The following is a 24415-nucleotide window of genomic DNA, read 5'->3' as shown; positions in this document are numbered from 1 at the left end:
AAGAAATCTGAGTAATCTTTTAGGGCTAAAACCATTTCTCCCTTAACAGTAAAAGAAATATGAGCATCATAAGTTTCTAATAAGTCTATACCTATCAGGTGCATAGGGGTATTTTCTACTAGGAAAAAGGAGTGCCTTCGTTTAAGTTCTCCTAAGTATAATTCTAAAGGTAATGATTTAAGGGTCTTAATATTTGCATTAGAAACCCCTACCATCTGTACCAAGGTATTAGAGAGAGAGAGAGAGCCTTTAATTTTGATAGGGCTCAAAATGTAAAAGGTGGCCCCTGTATCTATTACCGCTTTAATTGTTTTCTCCTCATATAATCATTTCTGTTTCTGCCAGGGTGTTAGAGAGGAGAAGGGGAAAGACTCCCCATGTTCCCTCAGATCAGCCTTACTCTTGTTTAACTTGAAATTACAGTCAATATCTGGTTTCCCTTCTAGGTCTCTCTTTTCTTTTCTTGCAGTCTCCCCAGTAATGACCCGGTTTTTTTTTTTCAGTAAAAGCAAATTACAGAATTTACCAGTGGTGGATTGAATAGGGTTGGGTTAACTTTAGACTGACATTGATTATTTAATTGTTGCAACTGAATGTTCATAATTTTTATAGAGGCATCTTTTTCTTTTTAATACTTTTGAAAAGTTGGTCAGCCAACATGACAAGGGCATTTGTATGTGATACAGACAAATCATGTCTAAATGATTAACATGCCTAAATCATGTCGTTTAGAGTAGCCGATTCCTCATCTAGACCTTCTAAAAAGATGGAGTTAAGCAAAGAATCATCTTGGTGGTTAAAGAATGATTCAGGTGTCATGCCGGAATATTGTTTAAAAGTTTCCTTGGACCTCTCATAGTAATCCAGGATTGGTTCATCTCGTGTTTGTTTACATTGCTGAATCTTTGACCAGTCAGCAGTTTTTGGGAAAAGCTCTGTGATAATTCTGAGTAATTTATGAGCTAACTCCTTGCATTCACCTTGAGCCTGTGGGCTGTATAAATCAAAATTTGTTAAGGGGGTCTCTCCATCCTGCTTTCTCTATTTATTCCTTTGTTTGACTTTTAGAAACTAATAGCTGTATTAATTGATATAAATCTGAAAACCTGGGCTTACAGGTTTGGACGATTAGCTCAAATTCCTTAGCAAATCCCAATGGATCTTGACTACATTCCAGAAAGTCCTTAGGTAAAACTAAGTTCTGCTCGGGTCCAGGATGTGTACGTAAGCACAGAGTACAGTTCACCTCTTCCTGTAATAGGTTTCTCCTTCAAGGGAGCTGTGAGTACTTCTGATCTTATGTCTTCCTTTCCTGGGGAAGGGGAAGCAGCAGGAGAATGGGTTGGTGGAAGAGAGAGAGAGCGCGTCTGGGTTAGGCACTTCGGATAAAGGAGGATATAAAGAAGGAACAGAGTGAGAGACAAGGTTAACGCTAGTGGCTTTGAAAAATTCTAGTATCATTTTGAGCAACCTTTTGCTGATTTTCTGTGAAGAAGTTACTTTATCATTTCCCCTTTTAGAGGCTTCTAAATACCATTTGAAATAAGCATTCCATTTCTGTTTGACCTTTCTCTAGCTGCATATGCAAAAAAAACACTTAGTTTTCAAATGTCAGAACAGACCCAATTTGGCCATTTAAGGTTGAGATCTCTTAGTATAATTTCCCTAATTCAGTTGGTCCTTGCAAGTGTGAGCTCCATACGTATTGTACGTGAATCTGGCTAGAGTGTTAGTGTGGAGGCTGGCTTTCTGACACTCCGTGTTTCTCTGTTTGAGAGTGTCTGTTTCCCATTTTAAAGTTGAATTTGTTGGGGATAAAATTTTCCATTGAAATTGTGGGGTGGGCCAGTGTGCTGCTTGTGAGTCTAACTCCTCCGGGATTTTGCCCTAAAGTCGTTTTAGCTCCTTTTACGTGTCTTGGGTTTTCCCTCTGGTACTGTAAAACCACCACAATGCTCAGAACGCTTATTCGCGTTCCCAGCAGAGCAAGCTTTCATTAAAATGAGTGGGTTTCCGAATAGGGATGGTTGCACAGTACAAGGACTTGCCTCCACCACTCCTGCAAGTTAATTATAGAAAACCAGACATCTCAGGTGAATGAATTTAGCACTTTTCTACGTATGGGAAGATACAAGAGTCTGGGCTCACTGAAAGCATTCCTTTGATATGCACCTTGGCTATCTAGGGTCAGAATCATGTTCTTTCCCATCCTGAGTCCCCTCTGGGTGCACCATTGGGGGCGGCTCTAGTGGCTGAGGGCTTGATGGTGGGCTTCCTGTTTTTATCTTGAGTTCCCTCAGGGCTCAGCATTGGGGGCAACTGTAGTGGCTGATGGCTGTTGTTCACTGATAACGGCAGGTGGCATTCTTAGTCCACAGCTTCATAAGTATTTTTTAAAAGTTAGGTATTTCCTTTGAAGTCCTCTTTGTTTATTATTTAGTTGCATTTTGGTTTGTTTCTTTTGTTGTTTATTTGGGATCCAGTTAACAATCAAGTGTTCCATTTACTTAACATGATATAATTTCTGTTCTGATTTGTTTGAGAATACATTATAGATATCATACCCTTTTCCAGTCAAATTCTTCAGTGTATTTTCCTAAAAACAATGATTCTGCCTCATTACCATAGTAATCGAAATCAGAAAATTAACTAATTATTACTATTATCAAATCTATAGACATATTTAAATTTAACCAATTGAAACACAAATATTGTTTAAAGAAAAAGAAAAAAATTTTTATCAAGGTTCCAATAAAGGTTTATGCTTTGCTTTTACCTCTCAAGTCCCTTTACCTTCATTATTCTGGAACATTTTTGTCTTTTATGACCTTAACGTGTTTGACAAATTCAGGCCCATTATTTTGTAGGATGTCCCTCCATGTGGCTTTGTCTGATGTTTCCTCATTAGATTCAGGTTCGTGTTCTTGGCAGAAATATCTAGAAGTGACATTGAGTCATATGTATACTATCAGGAGACACATGTTGGTGAATTTGCTATACTGCTAAAGAAGTCAGCTTTATTCATGTTGTTAAAATGATGTCTGTCAACGTTTCTCCACAATAAAATTAATATTTTTTCCCTTGTAGTTCATAAGTGTCTTGTGGGGAGATCGTCCCCCTTAATTTTTTTTTTTTTTAAAGAAATTCACGTTCTTTTATTTATTTATTCATGACTGTGTTGAGTCTTCGTTTCTGTGCGAGGGCTTTCTCTAGTTGCGGCAAGTGGGGACCACTCTTCATCGCGGTGCGCAGGCCTCTCACCATCGCGGCCTCTCTTGTTGCGGAGCACAGGCTCCAGACGCGCAGGCTCAGTAATTGTGGCTCACGGGCCCAGTTGCTCCGTGGCATGTGGGATCTTCCCAGACCAGGGCTCGAATTCGTGTCCCCTGCATTGGCAGGCAGATTCGCAACCACTGCGCCACCAGGGAAGCCCCCCTTAATTTTTAAATGTAAATTTTTGGTTTTAAGTTTGGAATCACACCTTTGTTTTCCTCTCCTCTGTATCATAATCCAACACTGTCATTTATTTTGATGCTAGTCTTATGCTTTTAAAAGAAAACATGAAGTTGTGAATTCTAGTCTTCGCTAAAAATCCTGAGGCAGTCCTAGTAAACCATGTCCCTAGAGAGAAAACAGTTTATAGATCTAAAAATCAAAATATCGGTCAATTTTAGTCCTATTTGATTTATGTGAATGGATCCATGGTAAAAGTGTCTGATTTTAAGTTTTCTTTACATTGCTTTATTGTAAACTCCTAGATTTAATCATGCCATTCTGTTTTCACAGCCAATTCTTTAGCCTAGGTCTAAGGTCCTCAACCTGATAATCACATGCCAAAGTATATGGATTTTTTTTCGTGGGGAGAGGATCCGTAGGCTTCAGTATATCTTTAACAGATCATTATGGGAACTTTTTGCATAAATTGCTGTTATTTTCCACCCACATTAGTTTATTTTTCATTTCAGCCTCAGATTGATTCCCTTAAACATCTTTTCCTTAGGTCATCACTTTGCTTAGGATGCTGTATCTTTTTTCTGACTCATCAGTGCAAACCTAGGTACTTTATCCTAACTTTCAGACCTGCTATTAGCTAAATAGATCTAATAGCCTTTTCATGGCTTTCCCCCAACCCCCTAGTCTTTTTTGGTGCCACTTGAAAATTTTCTCCTGAATTTTTACATTTGCTTTGTGCCCACTCTATGCCATTTCAGACTGCATTCTTTTTCCTTTCATGTCCCACATTACTCAGATTTTCTTCATGATGATTTTCCCATAGTAATTCATCCTGAATTCCATGAGTATTTACATATTACAGTCAATACTACACTGTTACATACTGTTTTCATGTTTCTTTGGAATTCTTTAGGTATTGAATGCATGTAACTGATCTGCTCAATGGATCATACATTTATTGATAACAGGGACAATATATATAGTTTAATTTTTGTAGATACCAGTACCTACTCTCCAAATTTATTCTTTCCTCAAGTATTTATTGAACACCTGTTATGTACCACCGATTGCACACGCAACAGCACAGAAAAGAAACAGCCCTGCTTTCAAGAGCGTGCATGCAATAGACCAAATAAATCAGTAAAGTATAATACTGATTTTTTTGAGCTTTTAAAGCTTTAATAAGTTTTTTATTCTGGCAAATATGTAACATAAAAGTTACCTATTTAAGCCTTTTAGGTATATAATTTAGTGGCATTAAGTACGTTCAGAATGTTGTACAATCATTGCCATTACATTTCCAGAACTTTTCCATCATCTCAAACTGAAACTCTGTACCCATTGAATAGCAACTCCCAATTCTTCCCAAACCAGGTCTTAGTAAACACTGTTCCACTTTTCGTTTCTATGAGATTGCCTAGTTTGGCTACCTTGTATAAATGCAGTCATACAATGTTTATCATTTTGTGTCTGAATTATTTCACTTAGCGTATGTCTTCAGCGTTCATCCATGTTGGTTGCATCAGAATTTCCTTTCTTTTTAAGGCTGAACAGTATTCCTCTGTACATACGTAGCACATTTTGTTTATACATTCATCTGTCGATATACACTTGAGTTGCATCCATCTTTTGGCTATCATGAATAATGTTGCTAGAAAATTGTTATACAAATATCTGTTTCAGTCTCTGCTTTCATTTCTTTTGGGTATATACGTAGAGATAGAAATGGTTCATCATATGGTAATTCAACAGCAAACTTTTTAAGAATCCATCATATTTTCTTCTACAGTGGCTGCACAATTTTGCATTCCTGTGAGCAGTGCCCTTGAAGTTCCATTTTCTCCCAGTCTTTGCCAAAACTTGTTGTTTTCTGTTTCTTTCACAAGAATTATCCTAATGGATGTAAAGTAGTATTCATTGTGGATTTGCTTTTTTATTTCCCTAGGGATTCATAGTGTGATCATATTTTCATGTAGCTTAATGGCTATTTGTATGTCTTCTTTAAGTTCTTTGCCAGTTTTAAAATCAGATTTGTTTGTTTTCGACTTGTAGGAGTTCTTCAGATACTTTGGTTATTAATTCTTTACTGGATACATGGCTTGGGTATATTTTCTCCCATTCAGTGGCTTGTCTTTGAGGTCTGTTGATTGTGCCCCTTTTACTTTTGTGGCCTGTGCTTTTGGTGTCGTATCTAGAACATCACTGCCACGTTGTGGCAAGCTTTCCTCCTATGTACTAAGAGGGAAATTAATGGCTATAAACTCTTACCTTAAAAAGGAAGCAATATCTCAAATCAACAAACCAAAACCTTACAACTTAAAAAACTAGGAAAGAGGAGCAAATAAATGAGAACTAGCAGAAGGAAGGAAATAATGATTAATCCGGACATAAATAAAATAGAAATCAACCCTGCTGACAACCCTCCTGACGTAGGACTTGAGTTTCCATAATTGTGAAAAAATACTTTTCTGTTGTTTAATCTCCCTAGTCTGTGGTATTTTTTTTAAATAGATCTTTATTGGAGTATAATTGCTTTACATTGTTGGGTTAGCTTCTGCTGTATAACAAAGTGAATCAGCTATATGTATACGTATATCCCCATATCCCCTCCCTCTTGCGTCTCCCTCCCACCCTCTCTACTCCACCCCTCTAGTTGGTCACAAAGCACCGAGCTGATCTCCCTCTGCTATGCGGCTGCTTCCTACTAGCTATCTCTTTTACATTTGGTAGTGTGTGTAAGTCCATGCCACTCTCTCACGTCGTCCCAGCTTACCCTTCCCCCTCCCCGTGTCCTCAAGTCCATTCTCTACGTCTGCGTCTTTATTCCTGTCCTGCCCCTAGGTTCTTCAGAGCCTTTTTTTTTAGATTCCATATATATATGTGTTAGCATACGGGTATTTGTTTTTCTCTTTCTGACTTACTTCACTCGGTATGACAGACTCTAGGTCCATCCACCTCACTACAAATAACTCAATTTCCTTTCTTTTTATGGCTGAGTAATATTCCACTGTATATATGTGCCACATCTGCTTTATCCATTCGGCTGTCGATGGACACTTAGGTTGTTTCTGTGTCCTGGCTATTGTAAATAGAGCTGCAGTGAACATTGTGGTACACGACTCTTTTTGAATTACGGTTTTCTCATGGTATATGCCCAGTAGTGGGATTGCTGGGTCGTATGGTAGTTCTATTTTTAGTTTTTTAAGGAACCTCCATATTGTTCTCCATAGTGGTTGTATCAATGTACATTCCCGCCAACAGAGAACCTCAGACCCCAGGGAATATTCATCAGAGTGAGGTCTCATGGAGTTCCTCATCTCAGCACCAAGACAGCTCTACCCAATAGTCTACAAACTCCAGTGTTGGAAGCCTCAGGCCAAACAACCAGTGAGACAGGAACACAATCCCACTCATTAAAAAAGAAAAGAGACGGCAAAAAAATACGTCACAGATGAAGGAGCAAGGTAAAAACCTACAAGACCAAATAAATGAAGAGGAAATAGGCAATCTACCCGAAAATGTAAGAGCAGACACTGTGGTACTTTTTAAGTGCATCTGTGGCAAACTAACACAATGAAGAAGAAATGATTTGACCACCATCATGGTCAAAACACTCAAGTACTTAAGTAGAAATAAAATCCCTCAACAATATTAAAGTCCATGTATTGAAAATCCAGAGCAAACCTCACATCAATTTTTGCTTCACATATTATAGAGCTCTTATGTTTGGTTCAAATGTATTTATAATTGTTAAATTTTTCTGAGGAATTGACATTTTTATCAATAGACTTTTCATCAATATGTCAATGTTAAATTTACATATATATATGAATCTTTGTATTTTGTAATGGTTTTTGGCTTGTATAGTCCCCCTTCTCTCTTCTGGTTACCATTTCCACAGAATATTTTTTCTTTTACTTTCAAGCTATCTGTGTCTTTAGATCAAAAATGGGTCTCCTGAACAATATGTTGTTGGTTTTTGTGTTATCCGTTCTGTCAGTGCATGTCTTTGGGGAGTTTAGTCTCTTTACATTTAAAGTAATTTCTTAGAAGGACGCCTTCTGTTGCTATGTTGTTACTTGTTTTCTCTGTATCTTACAGGTTTTTTTGCCCATCATTTCCTCCATTTCCTCCTTCTTTTACATTTAGTTGATTTTTTTGTTTGTTTGATGTGTTTCGTATCCCTTCTCATTTCCCTTTATGTATAGCTGATAGGTTTTTTTGTGTGTGTGGTTATCATGGGGATTACATATAAGATCCTGAAGTTATAGCAACCTAATTTGAATTGATACCAACTTCACTTCAGTCGTGTACCAGAGCTACTGATAATAATCCTCAGAGTGAGAAATCAACAAGATGGCAGACGAGGGAACTCTAGGCTCTCTTCCCCCATAGAAACATCAAATATATAATATTTGATCAAAATAGTTTATAAGAACTTTAGAAATGAATTAAGAACCAAGTACATGTCTAATCAAGAAAAGCTGCATTCAAAACAAGGAACTTTCATGCCATTTTGCTCACCTTTATCCCAGACCCTTTCCAGTGTAGCACAGCGTGTTTGGGAAGAAAATGCCAATTCTCATTTCTTCTCTCAGGCGAAGGTAATGAGTGGAACCTGCTTACAGTGTTCTGGCTTATCTGGGGACTACCCTAAGGGCTGGTTCTTGTCTTGCCAGACTCACACAACTAATGGTATAGTTTGGATATCAGCTTTGAGGCCACATATATCAGGGCTGGTGCCACAGTATGTTAGAGCTGCAGGGGGTCTGCAGTCCTGCTGTCATCCAGGAATAAGAGGTTATAGGCAGATGAATATAACAGAAAATACGGTCCAGAAAAGAACCAGGGTGAAACTTTAGTTATATTAAGACGTTTAAAGGGAGCTGTATATACCGGTAACAGGAATCAAAGCAAGCACAGTCCTAGGAAAGAAACGTCCTCAGAGAACTTTTCTTATTGCCTGTGTCCTCCATGCTTCTGCTTATCATCTGACTGTGGTTTCCTTAAATGTGTCCAGACATTTCTCTCTTGCTGCTTTCAGTGTTACATCATTATCTTTGTTCAGTTTGATAATAATGTGTCTTGTTGTGGGTCACCCTGAGTTTATCCTACTTGTAGTTGTTAAGCTTCTTGTATTTATATAAATGTCTGTTTCGTCAAATGTGGAAAGTCTTCCTATGTCTTCAAAAAAATCTTTCTACTACTTTCTCTTTTCTCCTTATAAGGATCCCATAATGGTCCACTGACACAGTGTCCTATAAATCCTATAGGCTGTGTTCACTTTCCTTCAATCTTCTTTCTTTGTTTGCTGGATTCCTTATCTTCAATTGTCCTGTCTTCCAGTTTGCCTGTTGTTTTTATATCTAGTTAAATATGTCGTTTTACCTCTTTAGTGAATTTCTTCATTCACTTATTGTATTTTTTTCACCTCCAGCTTTGCTTTTTTAAAAAGTAATTTATATCTTTTACTCATTATCATCATTATTATTTTATTCATATATTGTTTCCTGATTTCCTTATTTTTTGTCCATGTTTTTTTCCTTTTTCTCTTTGGACATATCTAATACAATTATTTGAAATTGTAGATTTGTTGTCTGTGCTTGCTTTGAGATGATTTCTGTTGATTTATTTGCTTCCTTTGAATGGGCCATCTTTCCATGTTTCTTTCTATGCCTTGTGATTTTTTTTGGTCGTTGTTGAAAATTGTACATTTGAAAAAACAGGCACTTTTCCCAGATTTTGCAGACTGTGAGCCTAGACATCACCTTGAAGTGAAAGCTTATGACCTCCCCAGTTTTTTCCTTCAGTGTGTGTTGAGTCTTTCCTTCAGTGTGTGTTGACTGACCCTGCTTTCTGCCTTCTCAATTCCCCTATATAAATAGCTCAATTTTTTGAACATTCAATTTCCCAGATTGTCTGTACCCAGCTTATTCTAGGGCTTTTTGTGGTCTACTGTATGTTTATACCAGTAGGTCAGTCCAGCAGCAGCTTTCAGGAGTACCGCCTGCTGCTTCTGGTCCTTTTCTATGACTAAGATGGGCCATGCTGCTTTTCCTGCACCTGAGAGTCAAGATAGGCAAAATTAGTCCAAACCTTTAGCTCCCTAACATGTTAAAGTGGTACAAGTAAGGTCTACCCTACTTTTTCTAGTTTAAGGGAGGGAATTGGGAACTAGGCTGCTGTCTCCTCTAAGTTAAAAGACCATGGTCAGGGGCTAGTAAAAAAAAAAACTGCTGTAAAATTTCCTACCACTTGAATATTTTTTCATTTTGAATATTTTATCATTTTTCTTCATTCATTTGCTTACTAAAGACTGCGATTGTTTGCAGAGCTCCTATGTGTATGGTTTTGTTTTGTTTTGAGGTATAGTTTAGTGTTTTTTGATGTTTCCATGAAGAAACAAGGACTTAGAGCTTCCTAGTTCACCATTTTCCCAAAATCACCCTGTTTTAAGAAAGCATTTTAACAGAGAGGCTAACGAACAAATAATATCATCAGGGTTTAGATTTTTAGGGATGGTGGTCATTTTAAGGCATCTCTGAGAAGGTGAATTTTGAGTAGAGACCTTAAGGAAGGAAGTGCAGGAGCTGGGGAAGAGCATGTACTGAGGCACACAGGTGGAAGGCCTAATACGGTGAGAGAATAGCAAGGAGCATGGGCTGGGGCGATGAGCAGAAGCAGTTGTCACAGCTGAGAGCAGAGTTAGTGAAGGGACCAAATTATGTAGGGCCCACTCAGGACTCTTGTTTTTTTCTGAAAGGGGTAGGAAATTGAGGAGTAGTTTTGAGCCCAGGGGTGACGTGATTGTACTTCAGTTTTACTGGGATCTCCATAATTGCACTAAGAATTGATTCAAGAGAAGGGTAGGCATGGAATCAGGCAGGGCAGTGAGAAGTGTATAGCTCAAATGTGCTGAGTAGGAGCTTATGGTGACTTGGATGAAGGGTTGGTGACAAGGGGTCAAAAAATGCCTAATTTTTTCTCTCTTCATTTTATTGAGATATAATTGACATATACACTGCGTAGGTTTAAAGTATACATCATAATGGTTGGATTTACAAACGTGTTAGAATGATACCAGAGTAAGTTTAGTGACCATCGCCCCCCCATCATCTCACATAGATACAAAATAACAGAAATAGAAAAAAATATTTTTCCTGTAATGAAAACTCTTAGAATTTACTCTCTTGACAACTTTCATATATAAGATACAGCAGTGTTCATTATATTTATCATGCTGTACATACATGCTTAGTAGTTGTTTATCTTGTAACTGGAAGTTTGTACCTTTTGACTGCCTTCATTGAATTCCCCCTCCCCCAGTCCCCACCTCTGGTAACCACAGATCTTGTCTGTTTTCAGTGAGCTTGTTGGTTTTTGAAATATAACTGACCTACAACCTTTTGTTAGTTCCTGTTATACAACATACTTCTATACATGTCAGAATGGTCTCCACAGTAAGTCGAGTTAACATCTGTCACGACACAAAGATAGTGCACAGGTATTGGCTCTGTTCCCCACCCGGTATATTCATACCTATGATTCATTTGTTTTGTGATTGTAAGTTTGTACCTCTTAATCTCCCTCACCTATTTCTTTCCTCCCATCACCTGTCTCCCCTCTGACAATCCCCTGTTTGTTCTCTGGATTTATGACTCTGCTGCTGTTTTCTTATGTTTGTTCATTTATTTTGTTTTTTTAGATTCCACATGTATGTGAAATCGTACAGCATTTGTCTTTCTCTGTGTGACTTATTTCACTAAGCCTAATATGCTCTAGGTTCATGCATGTGCAAAATACTTGTAATTCTGAAAATTGAGCCAACACAGTTTCTCTTGGTCTAGATAATGGAGTGTGAGAGAAAGACAGGAGTCCAGGATGACACTAAGATTTTTTGCGTGAACAGATGAAAAACTTTTGGTAGAGTACAGAAATTCAGGAGTTTAGACTCCTTAAATGTGAAATGCCACTTAGACCTCCAGTGGAAATGGCAGGGTTGTTTGGTGACTACGCTAATTTAATGCTTGTGTTGTAGAAAGAGTCGTGGTAAACAATAAATTACTATCTAGGTTGATAAGGAGACCAACACAGAAGATCTCTTCCCGGAAGAGGTGGCGAGTCTGCCGAAGGAGAGGCCCGGCCGCAGGGCCCGCGGCTCGCCCTTCACGCGGAGCAGCGCCATTGTGCGTTCCCAGACTTTCTCGCCCGGAGCACGAAGCCAGTACGTCTGCAGAGTAAGTCGGGAGTCCTTTGCCACCTGCCTGGAAGGATTCTTCATCGGTCGCGGGCGGGGCTGGGCAGCAGAGGGTTGGAGCTCCCGGCTGGTCCTCACCTGCACGCAGGGTTGAGAACTCTGAGACGGGTGGAGGGGGAGACCCCACCTGCTGTGGTCCGTGGAGACGGGACAGCAGGTTGGAGGTTGGCCGGCCGTGGCCGTGTGACAGTGACGGCACGGACTAGCAGAGACGAGGCGCTGCTGAGGGTAAGTGCTCACGACGCAGCAGACTGGGGGCGCCGTTTGGCTCGAGGAGAGCTTTGACCCTCCCGCTCCTCTAACGGGGCTCCTTGGAGAAAGCATCTTCCCTTGAAGGGGCTGCCAAGGAGCCGCTGCATTAGGGCAAAGCCAGAGTTTGATCATATGAGAGAGGCAGACCCTCAGGCCTACGTGGGAGACACTGAGGGGTCCCCAGGCCCACCCTCAGGCTCAGAAATTGGCTAGGACTCACGGAACTCAGAAAAGCCGTCGTAGCCAGGATGATGGCGCGCCGCAGGGAAGGGGTGCAGACCGACGCGCAGAGGGAAGAGGCGACGGGGCAGCGCTCCGGAGAGACCGGGCGGAGCGTCCAGCCCTTCTCCCGCAGCGGATTTGTGCGGGAGCTCTCACCTCTCGGAGCAGTGGCAGCGTGCCCGGAGCACAGCCGACCAGGGGCGCTCACCCGAGGCTTGGTGCCCAGGGGTCTTGTGGGGGTCGTCACGAGGCGCAGCGGGTGGCCGGCGTGGCTGACCTTCGTCTCCAGCCCCTCCAGGGTCAAGCTGGTGGCCCAGGGCCCCCCTCACATTGTCAGCAGAGACTGTGTGGCCGGGCCAAGGTCCCCGGGTAAACAGAGACACTTAGAACGTTCTAGGGACTTAGAGGTCACTGCCCAGGAGCTGAGCAGGGAGCCCACCTTTCTTGGGGAGGGAAGCCTTTACTCACAGAAGGGAGCAACAGGGGCGGGGGCCCGGGTGGCCACACCTGCGAGGCCTGCAGCTCCTCTCCCCACGCGGCGAGGTGCCCCGGTCGCGCTGCCCCGGGCAGCCCAGGGTCAGGCGGGGCACTCCCGCCCCATCAGGCTGCAGCCCTGTGGGGCCTGATGCTTCATCACGCGGCTGGAGGCGCCTGATCGAAGGCCACCCTTCCTTATCCTTGACTCCTGCCGAGCCCCTGCGGAGCAGCCCCCAGCCTGCTTGCTGAGAACAGGGTGGTGACGGAGGGAGCCCTTCACCTCCCCAGAGACAGGCCTCCAGCCCCTGCACTGGGCTTTGCGCCCTGCTCGAAGGCACGCACTGGCCGGCGATGCTTCTAGAGGCCTCTTTGTGTTTATATTATATGTTTGTGATGATGGGGAGGCATGTAAGTGCAGGGCTGCGACATTTCCTGATATCTGGGGTTCGTTGGCATGGAAAGTAAGGCCGTGAAGGCCAGGACTTTGCTTTCACGCAGATATACGTTGATCCTGAAATGAAAACCTGCCGCCAAATGAAATACGTAACGTCTCGGCTCCCGTGAAGTCGGCATTATTTATTTTTCTTTTTAAAGCCAGGCCTTTTCCCTTGATGGGCAGGGTGGGTGTTAGTGGTGTGGGCTTGTCCTCCTGCCAGGAACGAGGCTCTTTTCTGGAACGCCGGTCTTCCCAGCTCTTGCCAAAGCTAGAAACACAGCAAATGAGAATGACTGATGAAAAGTGAAAAGCGCTGAGGAGAGTGCGGGTTTTCATGAGCGTCACACCGTATCAAGTGGCAGTTGGCATTGATAGGGCTGAAATTGTGTTGCTCGATTAGCCTGGAAAACCTCAGCTGGTTCGGTTGATGGACCTGAAGGAGGGGTGGGGCTGGGGGTTGCTCTGCTCATTTGGTTTGTCTTTGTTTGGCTTGAAACTCTTGTGTAGGGTTTTCTTGTAAGCGAAACCCAACGTCTTGGTAAAAGCTCTAAACGTCATAACTGTTTGAGTACCTGCACGAGAAACAAAATAATCCAGTTCAGAGTACACAGAGAAGGAATGTTGAATCCTTGAGGAAGTGTTTCTGAACCTCAGTCTTTTTGGTGTAGCTTTATCGTAGTGACAGCGACAGTTCAACGCTGCCCCGGAAGTCCCCCTTTGTCCGAAACACTTTGGAAAGACGAACCCTTCGCTATAAGCAGGTATGCGCCACGTAGGCTAATATGCCGTCTGTATGTACGCTGGGAGTTATTTCTACAAACCTGAAGAGGTAATATTTTAGGTAAGATTAACTGAAAGGTGATATGTTTATTTCCTTGTTTACTTAGGTATAATTTTAAAAAGTGTATATAATGTCAATATGTTACCAATAATTGTTAATTTCCTAAGATAATGTCATAATCTAAGATAATACAGGATCTTTACCTTTTACAATATAATAAATTAATAAACAGCCATTCTGTATAAGAGATTCTTCTCTCTTTTTTGACAAGGGAGTATATACAGTTTAGAAAATTTGAGTCTTTCAACGTGGAGCGTTCTCCTACATAGGACTGTTCTACAGTTTTCCTTTACATACACCGAATTTTTTCTCCACATCACGCCACTTTACACAGTTTTGCTACTTTTAATTTGTAAGGTAGTGGTTCCCTGACTTTCCCCGGGCAAGAATTCTTTGAAACAAAAATAAATTCCCAGATCTCCTTGTGGTGGTTGTATTTAGAGTAGCCGCTGACAGAGAATGATAAGAAAACACATAACTCAGCAACAAAAGTATTTCTCAGCAGCCACGCTGTTGGCATTTTGGCCTAGGTCTGTCTTTGTTGGGGGCTGTCCTGTGCACTGTGGGCCGTTGAGCTGCAGCCCTGGCCTTGACCCACTAGTTGCCACTATCACCCCCTCCCCCAGTTGTGACGACCAAAACTGTCCCCTGAGGGCCCAAGTCACCCCTGGTTGGGAACCAGTGAGCTCTGCTATGAATTCAGCAGAGCTTTTAAATGAGTTCGTGTTTATTAAGTCACTTACATTTGCATTTAACTTCTGCATGTGTGCAGAACAGTGTTATGGGTGTGTAAAACGCATACAGTTATTCACTCCTCCCAACAACGCTGATAGGCTCGTGGATTTGTGCTTTTGTTGCACTAACCGCCTTCCCCAGCGTTGTTTGCCATGGGGTGGGAAGTACTGCTCTCAGCTCCGTGTACAAAATTCTATTCTCGTCTTAGAACCTTCTTGAAAACAGGAGACTTGCTTACTTCAGGCTTATGTGGGAGGAACGTTTTGTTGTTGTTGTTGTTGTTGTTTGGCCTCGCTGCGCGGCTGCCGTTGTAGTTCTCCGACCAGGGATGGAACTCACACCCCAGCATTGGAAGCGGGGAGGCCTAACCATTGGACTACCAGGGAATTCCCTGGGGAGGAGCGTTTTTGACAGCCTGTGTGTGTTTAACCAGACAGCCTCAGCGTGGTTTATAACGTGCTTTTTTCCCGTTATACAGTAGATCATTAAGATTTTGCCACGTCGGTATATTTTTCATCTTTTTACAATAGCTGGCGTTTTCTGCTGGCCTTATAATGTATTTGATCACTTTTCTCTTGTTAGGTATTTAGGATTTTTTCTGTCATAAACCTTTTGCACATCATCAGCTGTGCCTTTCAGATGCAAGTCACATGAAATTTCAGAACCAAAGAAAACACACATTTTGTGGCTCTTGTTTATATTGTCAAGTAGCACTTGAGAAAGATGACGCCCTCCTGCCCCGTGTGAGAGGGTCTGTTTCTCTGCGCTTTAGCCAAAGCCTAGGTCGTCCTTACAGCGGACACTTAGCTGCTGTCACTGGCTCGTTACCGGAGTGGAGGTTTGAACCCGTGTCGCCCACGTCGTGCGTGTTGTGTTGGCGTCGGGCCACGCTGCGGGTGTCTCCCTCCAGTGGGGTCGGTCACTCGGGGGAAGAAGCTGCAGGCAGGGCGCGGGCGGGGTGGGCGCGCTCACGGCCGCGGTCTCGCAGCCCTGCAGGTCCTCCCTGGCGGCGCTGGCGGCGCGCACGTCCCTGGACCTGGAGCTGGACCTCCAGGCGTCGCGGACGCGGCAGCGGCAGCTGAACGAGGAGCTGTGCGCCCTGCGCGAGCTGCGCCAGCGCCTGGAGGACGCCCAGCTCCGCGGCCACGCCGAGCCCCCGGCCTGGCTGCTGCGCGACGAGCGCTTCCGGAGCCTGCTGCGGGAGGCCGAGAGGCAGGTGAGGCCCCGGCCCGCCAGCGGGGGGAGGGGGCGGGCGGGCGGGCGGGCCTTTCTCCCCTCCCGGTGCCCGGAGCTGGCAGGGGCTTCCATCGCTCTTCCTTGAAACTGGAAGCAAACCCGTCTGGTTCACCCCGCGTTGCTGTTGCAGACGAGGCAGACCAAACTTGACTTCCATCAAGAACAGGCAGCTGAGAAGATGCTGAAGAAGGCCTCCAAAGGGGTGTGCCAGCTGCGCGGGCAGAACCTCAAAGAGCCCATCCAAGTGCAGGCGTTCAGGTGGGGAGAAGCCCAGGCCTCACTCTCCCGCTTGCTTTCTACTGTCACACCTTTGTCGTTATAAAGAGGAAAGTTAAGTATTGAGACAGACACACAAGGAAGTGGAGAACAAAGCTGGAATCCCCACTGCTGTCAGCATTGTGCGATTTTTCTCCTGATTTATTTTCTATGTAGCTTTAATTAAGGCCAATTATGATCATTTTTGTTGAATTTTGCATTCAGCTTATTAAGAATTAAAATACCACATGTTACTACCTAACCTGTTGTTTTTTTCATGACTAATTTCATCTAATAAACATAATTCACTTACCGGCTCTTGTAACATCTTTTATGTTTATGATCACAAATAACAGCAATTTACATATGTACAGTATGTGTTATCTTTGCTTTTTAAAATTTAGATTGAAGCATACTCTATATACAGGAAAATGTTCTGTTCTTCTGAATATAGTTTAGTGAGTCCTCATAAACTGAACATTACAGAAATCAAAACATTATCAGCGTTTCCAGATTACCCTGCAAATTTCCTTAAACGCTGTGTTGAATTCTAATGACATAAATCAGTTTTGCAGCCGCAGTTAACACAGCTCTATCCATACTACTTTGTGCCTGACTTTTAGCTTTGTTTTTTTCTATACCTGTAATTTTTATGTCCTTATCATAAAATAACACAAGATATTATAACCACTTCCTTCAGTTTTGATTTAGAATTCATATACTGATATATTTTTAAAATGTATTCATTTGTTGATAGAACAAGAATTAACACTTACTATGTAGCAGGCACTCTTCCAGCCACTGGAGATAAATCCCTGCCCTCCTAGGAGTATCATAACGTCTACTAAAATTTTGAAAATTTGTGTACAAACATATATGATGAGAATTCAAATTCTGATTGTTCTATGAACAAGGAAAGCCATCATTGATATGAGAGCTTCCTGCCAGCTTTCAGTGTCTGCATATCACCTTCTAACGTAATTTTTTCCATGCCCACCCAGGGAGAAGATAGCATTTTTCACGAGACCAAGGACTAACATACCTCCGCTGCCGGCTGATGATGTTTGATGAAGTATTTATCTGCCTATTTTATTTCCACGAAGTTCTAAAATTGTCTAGCTAAAATTGTCTTTCAAATATTTGTGCAAAGTTATTAATATACACATTTTGTTTTCAAAAGTCTATAAATATGTATTTTTTGATAGTGACAGGAACAGGGCTTGGCTTTTCCTTGTTAAATTAACATCTCAAGCAGGTTATTTTATAAAAGAGCAGCTATTGTGTTAAGATTCTACAGTTTCCATGCTGTGTTCTTTGACTTGAAGGGTGGAAGACAGAAACTCAGGCAGATTCACTGTATTGTCATTTATTTAGAGTTCTTTCCTTCCTCCTTGAAGGAAAACACTGACTTTAAGATGTATTTTAAGACTGAAATTTAGTTCTTCAGTATTTGCCATGCGGTAGAATGGATCTTTGGGGCCGGTTTTGTGTCTGACGTCGGAAACGCAAACACTGTGTGCTGAACTCGTCACTCGCCCCGTCTCTCCTGTGTGCATTGATCATGTATATTGCACACTTTCGCACCCTTTGTGTGCTGTTAAGATGCCGCCTTAGGGGCTCAGTCCTAAGTCAGTGCGGGGTGCGCGTTGCGGAGCTCGGTCTCCCGCGCGGGCTGGGCACCCAGAGCCCCTGGTTTCCGTGCACCTTTCCGTGCCCACCCCGGGTCTGAGGCCGGTCACGGAGCCGCCGGCAGCGGCAGCCGCACAGCCCACCCTCACCCGGCCACGGCTGCCCCGCCTGCCTTTCCGGCCCTCCCCATCTGATCCTGACCGACAAGGAGGGCGGTGGTGGAGCTTCTGCTCTGCTGCTCTGCCCTGCAGGAAAGTGAAAAGAGAAGAAGGAAGGTGCGTTTTCACTGAGTCACTGGATCCGCTGATGCATAGAGCAGTCACGACATGGACACGATAACCTTTGAAGGCGCGTTTTTGAGGAAGCCAGCTTCCGTGGGAACTACAAGTACCCGGCGAGTCACTCACAGGAGAGCATGTGCTTTCGATCAGAGGCCCTCGCCCCATACTGGAGTCTTCCCAACATTTCTTAAGAAATCTTAGAACTAGCTCATGAGGAAAAAATTCTTTACGTAATAAAACTATACCATCCTTTTAAAACGCCAGGTGGTATAGTTCGCCTAATACGTATTTATTATGTGTGAAATGCACTCTCCTTCATGAGGCCTCGGAGAAGTAAACGAGGTGAGTCACACAAAATGTAAGAGAAAACGGAACCCTCCTCCTGGGTCTTTCTGCCCCTCCCCCCTTAATCAGCAGCATCTCTCTTCTCATTTGTCTGTAAGCACTCCCTTGTATAACCCACCTTCCTTTTCACATTTATTAAAAATGAATTTTGTAAAAGCATTTCATTGACATGTGACCTATCACGGACAGTGAAGTTGTCAGTGGTGGTAAGGCTGAAAACTCTGTACTTTTTCACACTTGTCACTTGTTGCTATGTGTTTCTGCCTCTAGTCTCGGTTTTGTTTTTCCTTTTTCTTTTGCTAATTTTCCTGCATACATACCCACAACAGAGGTAGAGAGACAAAACACATGAGTGCTTGCCAGAAGTGCCCCCCAGGAGACAGCGTTGCTGCACGGGTCAGGTTGGTGGCAGGCCCTCTCTGTCCCCAGCTGTTGAAACTTCTGACTGACGGATTGGCTGCCGCTGGACTCTGGGGTGTGTGGAGAGCAAGTCATACGCCTCTGAGGTGCGTGGCTCCCCAGACGTGGGAGAGCCCCGGCCGCGTTGCCTGGCCTCTGTTCAGACACTGCCACTTGAAGCTCTAAGTGGGTGGAAGGGTTGAGGTAGCTTTCCTGCTAACCCCTACAAAGTAGCAACGCGGGGAGACCCACTGTGCCAATACAGAAAGCCCGCAAGCGTTTTCAAATGTCACTGCCCAGTAGATACAGGTTTCTGTTTGGAATGCTTCCCCACCCCAGAGTTAAAAAAGAAAAGAAAAGAAAAGAAATCCCTCCTTTACCCCACCAGAAACAAATGCAGCCCCAGCTTTGCTGTCGGTTCCAGGAGCGCTGGGTCCTGCGCCGCCGTTCCCCCGTGCTGCTCCCGCCTCCCTCCTGTGTCTGTCTGCTTTCACACCTGAATGGGACCATAGTCAGAAAGGAAGGAAAAGCCAGGCAGATGAAGGACGGGGAGGTGACGGGCTCCGTGCTGCTCGCAGGCTGTGCTGGAAGTGTCACAAGGACAGCGTCAGAGCCCAGCCCGGGAGGCAGGACACGATGCACCCTAATTGGCTTCTCTTTCGTGATTTGACTGTGCAGCTTCGGACTAGTTAAGACTCCCACCCCCTGGAAGATATCCCACATGTCCAAAAAGTGAAGTCCTATCGTCTTAAGGGGTATTTTCCTATGTTTAAGTTTGCCCATAATCGTGCCTTGGACAATCCAAAGTCTGCCACCAGGGTCCTTTAGAAACAGTGTGATAAGTAAAAGGGAATTCGGTCTTCACTTCATCTGGTCACGTAATTGTCACCACGGAAATAAGTAACCTTCTGTTGTGGGAATAAGTTATAATCAGTATTCATCTCTATTTTTGTCACCATTCTAATTGTGTCATTTGTATTGTTTGAAAGTATTTCTTCTACAAAATTAAACTAACCTGCCTTAAGAACAGAATGGAAATGTGTGTGATTTAAAAAAAAAATGTAATTAGAGACTTAAATATACTAAAATGTTTATAATTTTTTTCAACAAAAATAGAGGTATGAAAATAGAATAGTACAATGAAGACACATGCAGCCCTCTCCCCTACCCCTTCACCATGGACCATCCTTGGCCCATCTTGTTTGGTCTACACCTCCACCTGCCCCCCCTTCCCGTGTTCTGAAGCAAATCCCATACACCTTTCTGGTTGAGTTGGAAACATTTCAGTACATATGGCTAAGAGAGAAAGACACAGTATCCTTATCACATCATAACGTTTAATAACTCCTCAATGGCATTCATCATCCATGGTTCACCTTTTCACTTGCCTCAAGGTCATTTTTTTTTTTAACTGAACAGAATCCAAATATCTGTTTATTGGGATTTTTTTTAAGTCTGTGGTTTTTTTGGGGGAGGGGGAGCTTTCTTGAGATAGAATTCACATACCATACAATTCACCCTTTTAAAGCATGTAATTCATCCGTTTTTAGTATATTCGGAGTTTAGTATGTTTGTAGCGCAAATGCTACAGTCAATTGTAGAACTTCTTCCTCACCCTAAAAAGAAGCCCTGTGCCCGTTAACCGTCACCCCCATTTCTCCCCCTCCCCCCTGCCCCTGGTAACCGCTAATCTTTCTGTCTCTGTGGATATGCCTGTTTTGGACATTTCCTGGAAATAGAATCACATGCTCTGTGTGTTGGCTTTGTTCGCTCAGCATCATGTCTTCTGGGCTCGTCCACATTGTAGCCTGTGTCAGGACTTCACTCCTTTTTATTGCTGAGTAATATTCCTTTGTGTAGATAGACCACATTGTGTTTATTTGTTTGGCAGTTGATGGCCATTTGGGTTGTTTCCACTTTTTGGCTAATAGGGATAATGTTGCTGTGTACATTTGTGTACAAGTTTTTGTGTGGACATAGGTCTTTATTTCTCTTGGGTCTATACATAAAAGTAGAATTTCTAGATCATATGGTAATTCTATGTTTAACCATTTGAAGAACTGCCAGACTATTTTCCAAAGCAGCTGCCCATTTTATATTCCTACCAGCAGCATACAAGGGCTTCAGTTTCTCCACTTCCTGGCCAACACTTGTCATTTTGATCATAGCCATCTTCATAGGTGCACAGTGGCATCTCAGTGCAGTTGTGTCTGTTTTTAATTCACAGGATCCATCCCCCCTACCACATACACACCTTTGTAATTTGTTGAAGAAACAAGATTGTGTGTTTTCTGATCTCCCACAGCCTGGACTTGGCTCATTGTATCCCTGGGTGTGGTTTAACGTGTTCCTCTGAACTTTATTTCCTAAAAATAAATGCTGAAAAAAAGCTGTTGTTGAACCTAAAAGCTTGATCAGATTCCAGTTCGTTTTTTTCCTGTCTTTTTTTGGGGCTGGGATGGGCGGCATCCCATTACCTTCATCAGGTGACTTATAATGTTTCTTTTTATAGGGTTTGCAACTATTGATAATCAATACATAGATCCATTAATTCACTAAGGGTTGCAAAATGATGATATTCTCTCAATTTTTAAAACATTATTATTTACTTTGAAATGCCTTTATAAAGAGAAACTTACTAGTCTATTTGGTTATCCAGTGGTACAGTTTGTACTGTAAGCACAACTGATAAGGCAAGATAAATGATAAACAACTGATAAAGCAAGATAAATGCTTAATTTTTTTCTTTATTGACAAGTTTTGAAAATAATTGTTTCCCCAGCACTGTTACAGTGGTGACCAATTTGTTTTTGGCTTTTGGAATTTTTTTTTTTTAGTATCGTTATTATTAACACAAATTTAAATATGTTTGGTGTGCTTTAATCCATTGGAGTTGTTATCCTTATTAATGCTCAAATTCCCTCCTCTGTAGCTGGGGCAACCTCTACTGGTTGACTGCTGGGTCCTTTTTATATGTCCCCAGGAGTCTAAGATGGCTTCCTTGCTACTGAAACGGAGCGGGACCCTACAGAGCCTTCCCGGGGACAGACACTTGCCCAGGCCCCGTGTCCCCTGCCCGCCTCTTGTGTGTAGAAAAGCTTTAGCATCCTAGACCTTCCCTGAGTTCCAAAAAGAAAAATTTAATAAGAGAAGAAAGAAAAAACAGAAACAAAAAATATTCAAGTAAGACTAATAACAGTTTAGCCATAAAACAAAGTCAAGGGCCTTTGGTTCTTCCTCAGGGGCTATAGATAATACCCTGGGCCATACCCTTCAGTTGTCTGCAGGCACTAAAACCTCCACCAGGTGGAAGAAGTTAATTGCATGCTGGTCACATAGACCCCAGACCAGTTGGAGCCAGAAGGTTGATGACTGAGATTCCTGAAACATCACCCTGTTACCCCACCATCAACCAATGAGAGAATTGTGCACGAGCTAGCTGATAACACACCCTGCCACCCTCTCCCTCACACTGTCTTTAAAATCCCTTCCCTGAAAGCCACTGGGGAGTTCGGATCTTTTGAGCTCAGCCGCCCGTTCTTCCTTGGCCTTGCAATAAACGCTGCGCTTTCCTTCACCACAAGCCGGCGTCAGTAGATTGGTTTTGCTGCTCCATGGGCGAGGGGACCAAGTTTGGTTCGGTAACACTACCCTGCTTGACCAGATGTTTGTGACCTGGAAATGGTCATTTCTCCAGGGAGACTTGGTTTCTTGGTGCCAGGAGTACTCATTACTGCCGGGTTAGTCATTGTTTGCAGATTTATTGTCTGTCTCTGTTAAGTAGACAGACAATATTTTCTTGTCATGCATCTCAATTTTTTCTTTGAAACAAGTGATCAGACACTGCCACCTCATTTTGGAACAAGATTTGCAGGCCCTTGGTTACATCCAAAGGCCGAGGCTGCACGTCTTTTGGTGTTTGGAAACATCGTGCCTGGGACCTGTGGCGAGAGGCACGCAGCCTTCTGGAATCTGTGCTTTTCCGTCCTTCCCACCAACAGACACTCTGGCCAGATTGCTTTTCCTACTCTGCAGTTACAGGCAGAATCCCCTGGGTAATAAACACAAATTGTTTTATTGCAATGGAATTAGTTTAAAAGAAATGCTTCACAGCACTGCCCAATAGAACTATCTGCAATGATGGAATTGTTTTGTATCTGCACTAAAATGTAGTAGCCACTAGCCACATGTGGCGATCAGGCACTTGACATGTGGCTAGTGTGACTAAGGAACTGAATTTTATTTATTTAAAAAATTTTTTTTAATTTTTAAAAAATATTTACTTATTTATTTAGGCTGTGCCAGGTCTTAGTTGCGGCGTGCATGTGGGACCCAGCTCCCCGACCAGGGATTTAACCTGGGCTCCCTGCATTGGGAGTGCAGAGTCTTACCCTCTGGACCATCAGGGAAGTCCCTGAATTTTAAATTTTATTAATTTAAATTAACTTAAACTTGAATAGCAGCTTGTGGCTAGTGGCTAGCATATTGAAGCAGTGCAATTTTACCCTGTATTACTGTGTAAGGGGAATAATTATGTCCAACTGGCCAGGGGTTACATGCCCTGCTTGTCCCCATGGGTGGGTTCATGTGAGTTGACAATGGTGTGCAAATGAACTGGGCCACGTGGGGCTTTATATATGGATGTGTGTATGTTTGATTGTGAGTCTTTATAACTTTTTCCACTCGGCTCAAAATATGCTAGGTATTTTGATAAGCATATATAGGGGTACACATTTTTCCTTGCGTCTCAGGCTCCAGTAAGGCTCTGCAAAGCACTGCTTACTCTTTCCAGAGCCCTCACTTAAGCCTCAAAATGCCCCCAGGTGGTGGAACCTTTTACTACCTCTGCTGCTCCCCACCTTCCAGAAGGGAAAATCGAGGCTTGCAGAAGCTTGAAAAATAGCACAGACAATAATACTGTCATATGGCTGTTATGTAATACTTCAAGATGGTGTCTGAGAACATTTGAAGACAGTGTTGGTTCTGGTGTAACACTGTATCCCAGAGACAGTTTTTGTGTTTTGTTTTGTTCTGTTTACCATGTAGCGTGCTTCCATGTCCATGAAAACTTCCTTCCCTCTCCGTGTCCCAGTCACTGGGCTCTGCTCCCCAGAGATAACCACCCTTTGCGGCTTCCTGTGCATCAATTCTGAAATAGTCTATGAAGATACAGGCAATCATACTTCCCACGTGCCAGCAGTACCACATTTAAGGGATTATAATGAAGCAGAGCTTCCAGCATGCTATACAATGGTGGACTCTTAAAAATGACTGGGAAGGGCCTTCCCTGGAGGTCCAGTGGTTAAGACTCCGAGCTTCCACTGCAGGGGGCCTGGGTTTGATCCCTGGTTAATCCCTGGGGATTAAGATACCTCACGCTGCGGGACCCGGCCAAAAAAAAAAAAAGCCTGGGAAATGGAAGATTTGGGTGCCTCAAATTATACTTTATAAGCAGGGTCTCTCTGCTTCGGCACTAGTGATATTCTGGGCTGGAACATTCTCTGTTGCAAGGCTGCCCTGGGCACCGTAGGAAGGCGAGCAGCATCCTGGACCTCCACCCACCAGATGCCAGAGGCACCCCCACCCCCCGCCCCGAG

The 24415-nt window shown here is 43.0% G+C and overlaps 1 protein-coding gene across 1 annotated transcript in view; it reads left to right on the top strand.

The window, feature by feature from the left end:
- LOC137757660 (protein WWC3-like) overlaps window positions 1-17232 on the top strand; it is a 117739-nt gene extending 100507 nt beyond the window's left edge. Inside the window, 5 exon segments of the mRNA XM_068534273.1 lie at window positions 11526-11690; window positions 13766-13858; window positions 15662-15889; window positions 16040-16167; window positions 17166-17232. Of these exon segments, the coding sequence (XP_068390374.1) occupies window positions 11526-11690; window positions 13766-13858; window positions 15662-15889; window positions 16040-16167; window positions 17166-17232 (681 nt within the window).
- The last annotated feature ends 7183 nt before the right edge of the window (window positions 17233-24415 follow it).

The sequence above is a fragment of the Eschrichtius robustus genome (genome assembly GCF_028021215.1).
Source record: "Eschrichtius robustus isolate mEscRob2 chromosome Y unlocalized genomic scaffold, mEscRob2.pri SUPER_Y_unloc_1, whole genome shotgun sequence".
Classification (NCBI taxonomy): Eukaryota; Metazoa; Chordata; class Mammalia; order Artiodactyla; family Eschrichtiidae; genus Eschrichtius; species Eschrichtius robustus.
This window is presented reverse-complemented; position numbering and strand designations above follow the sequence as displayed.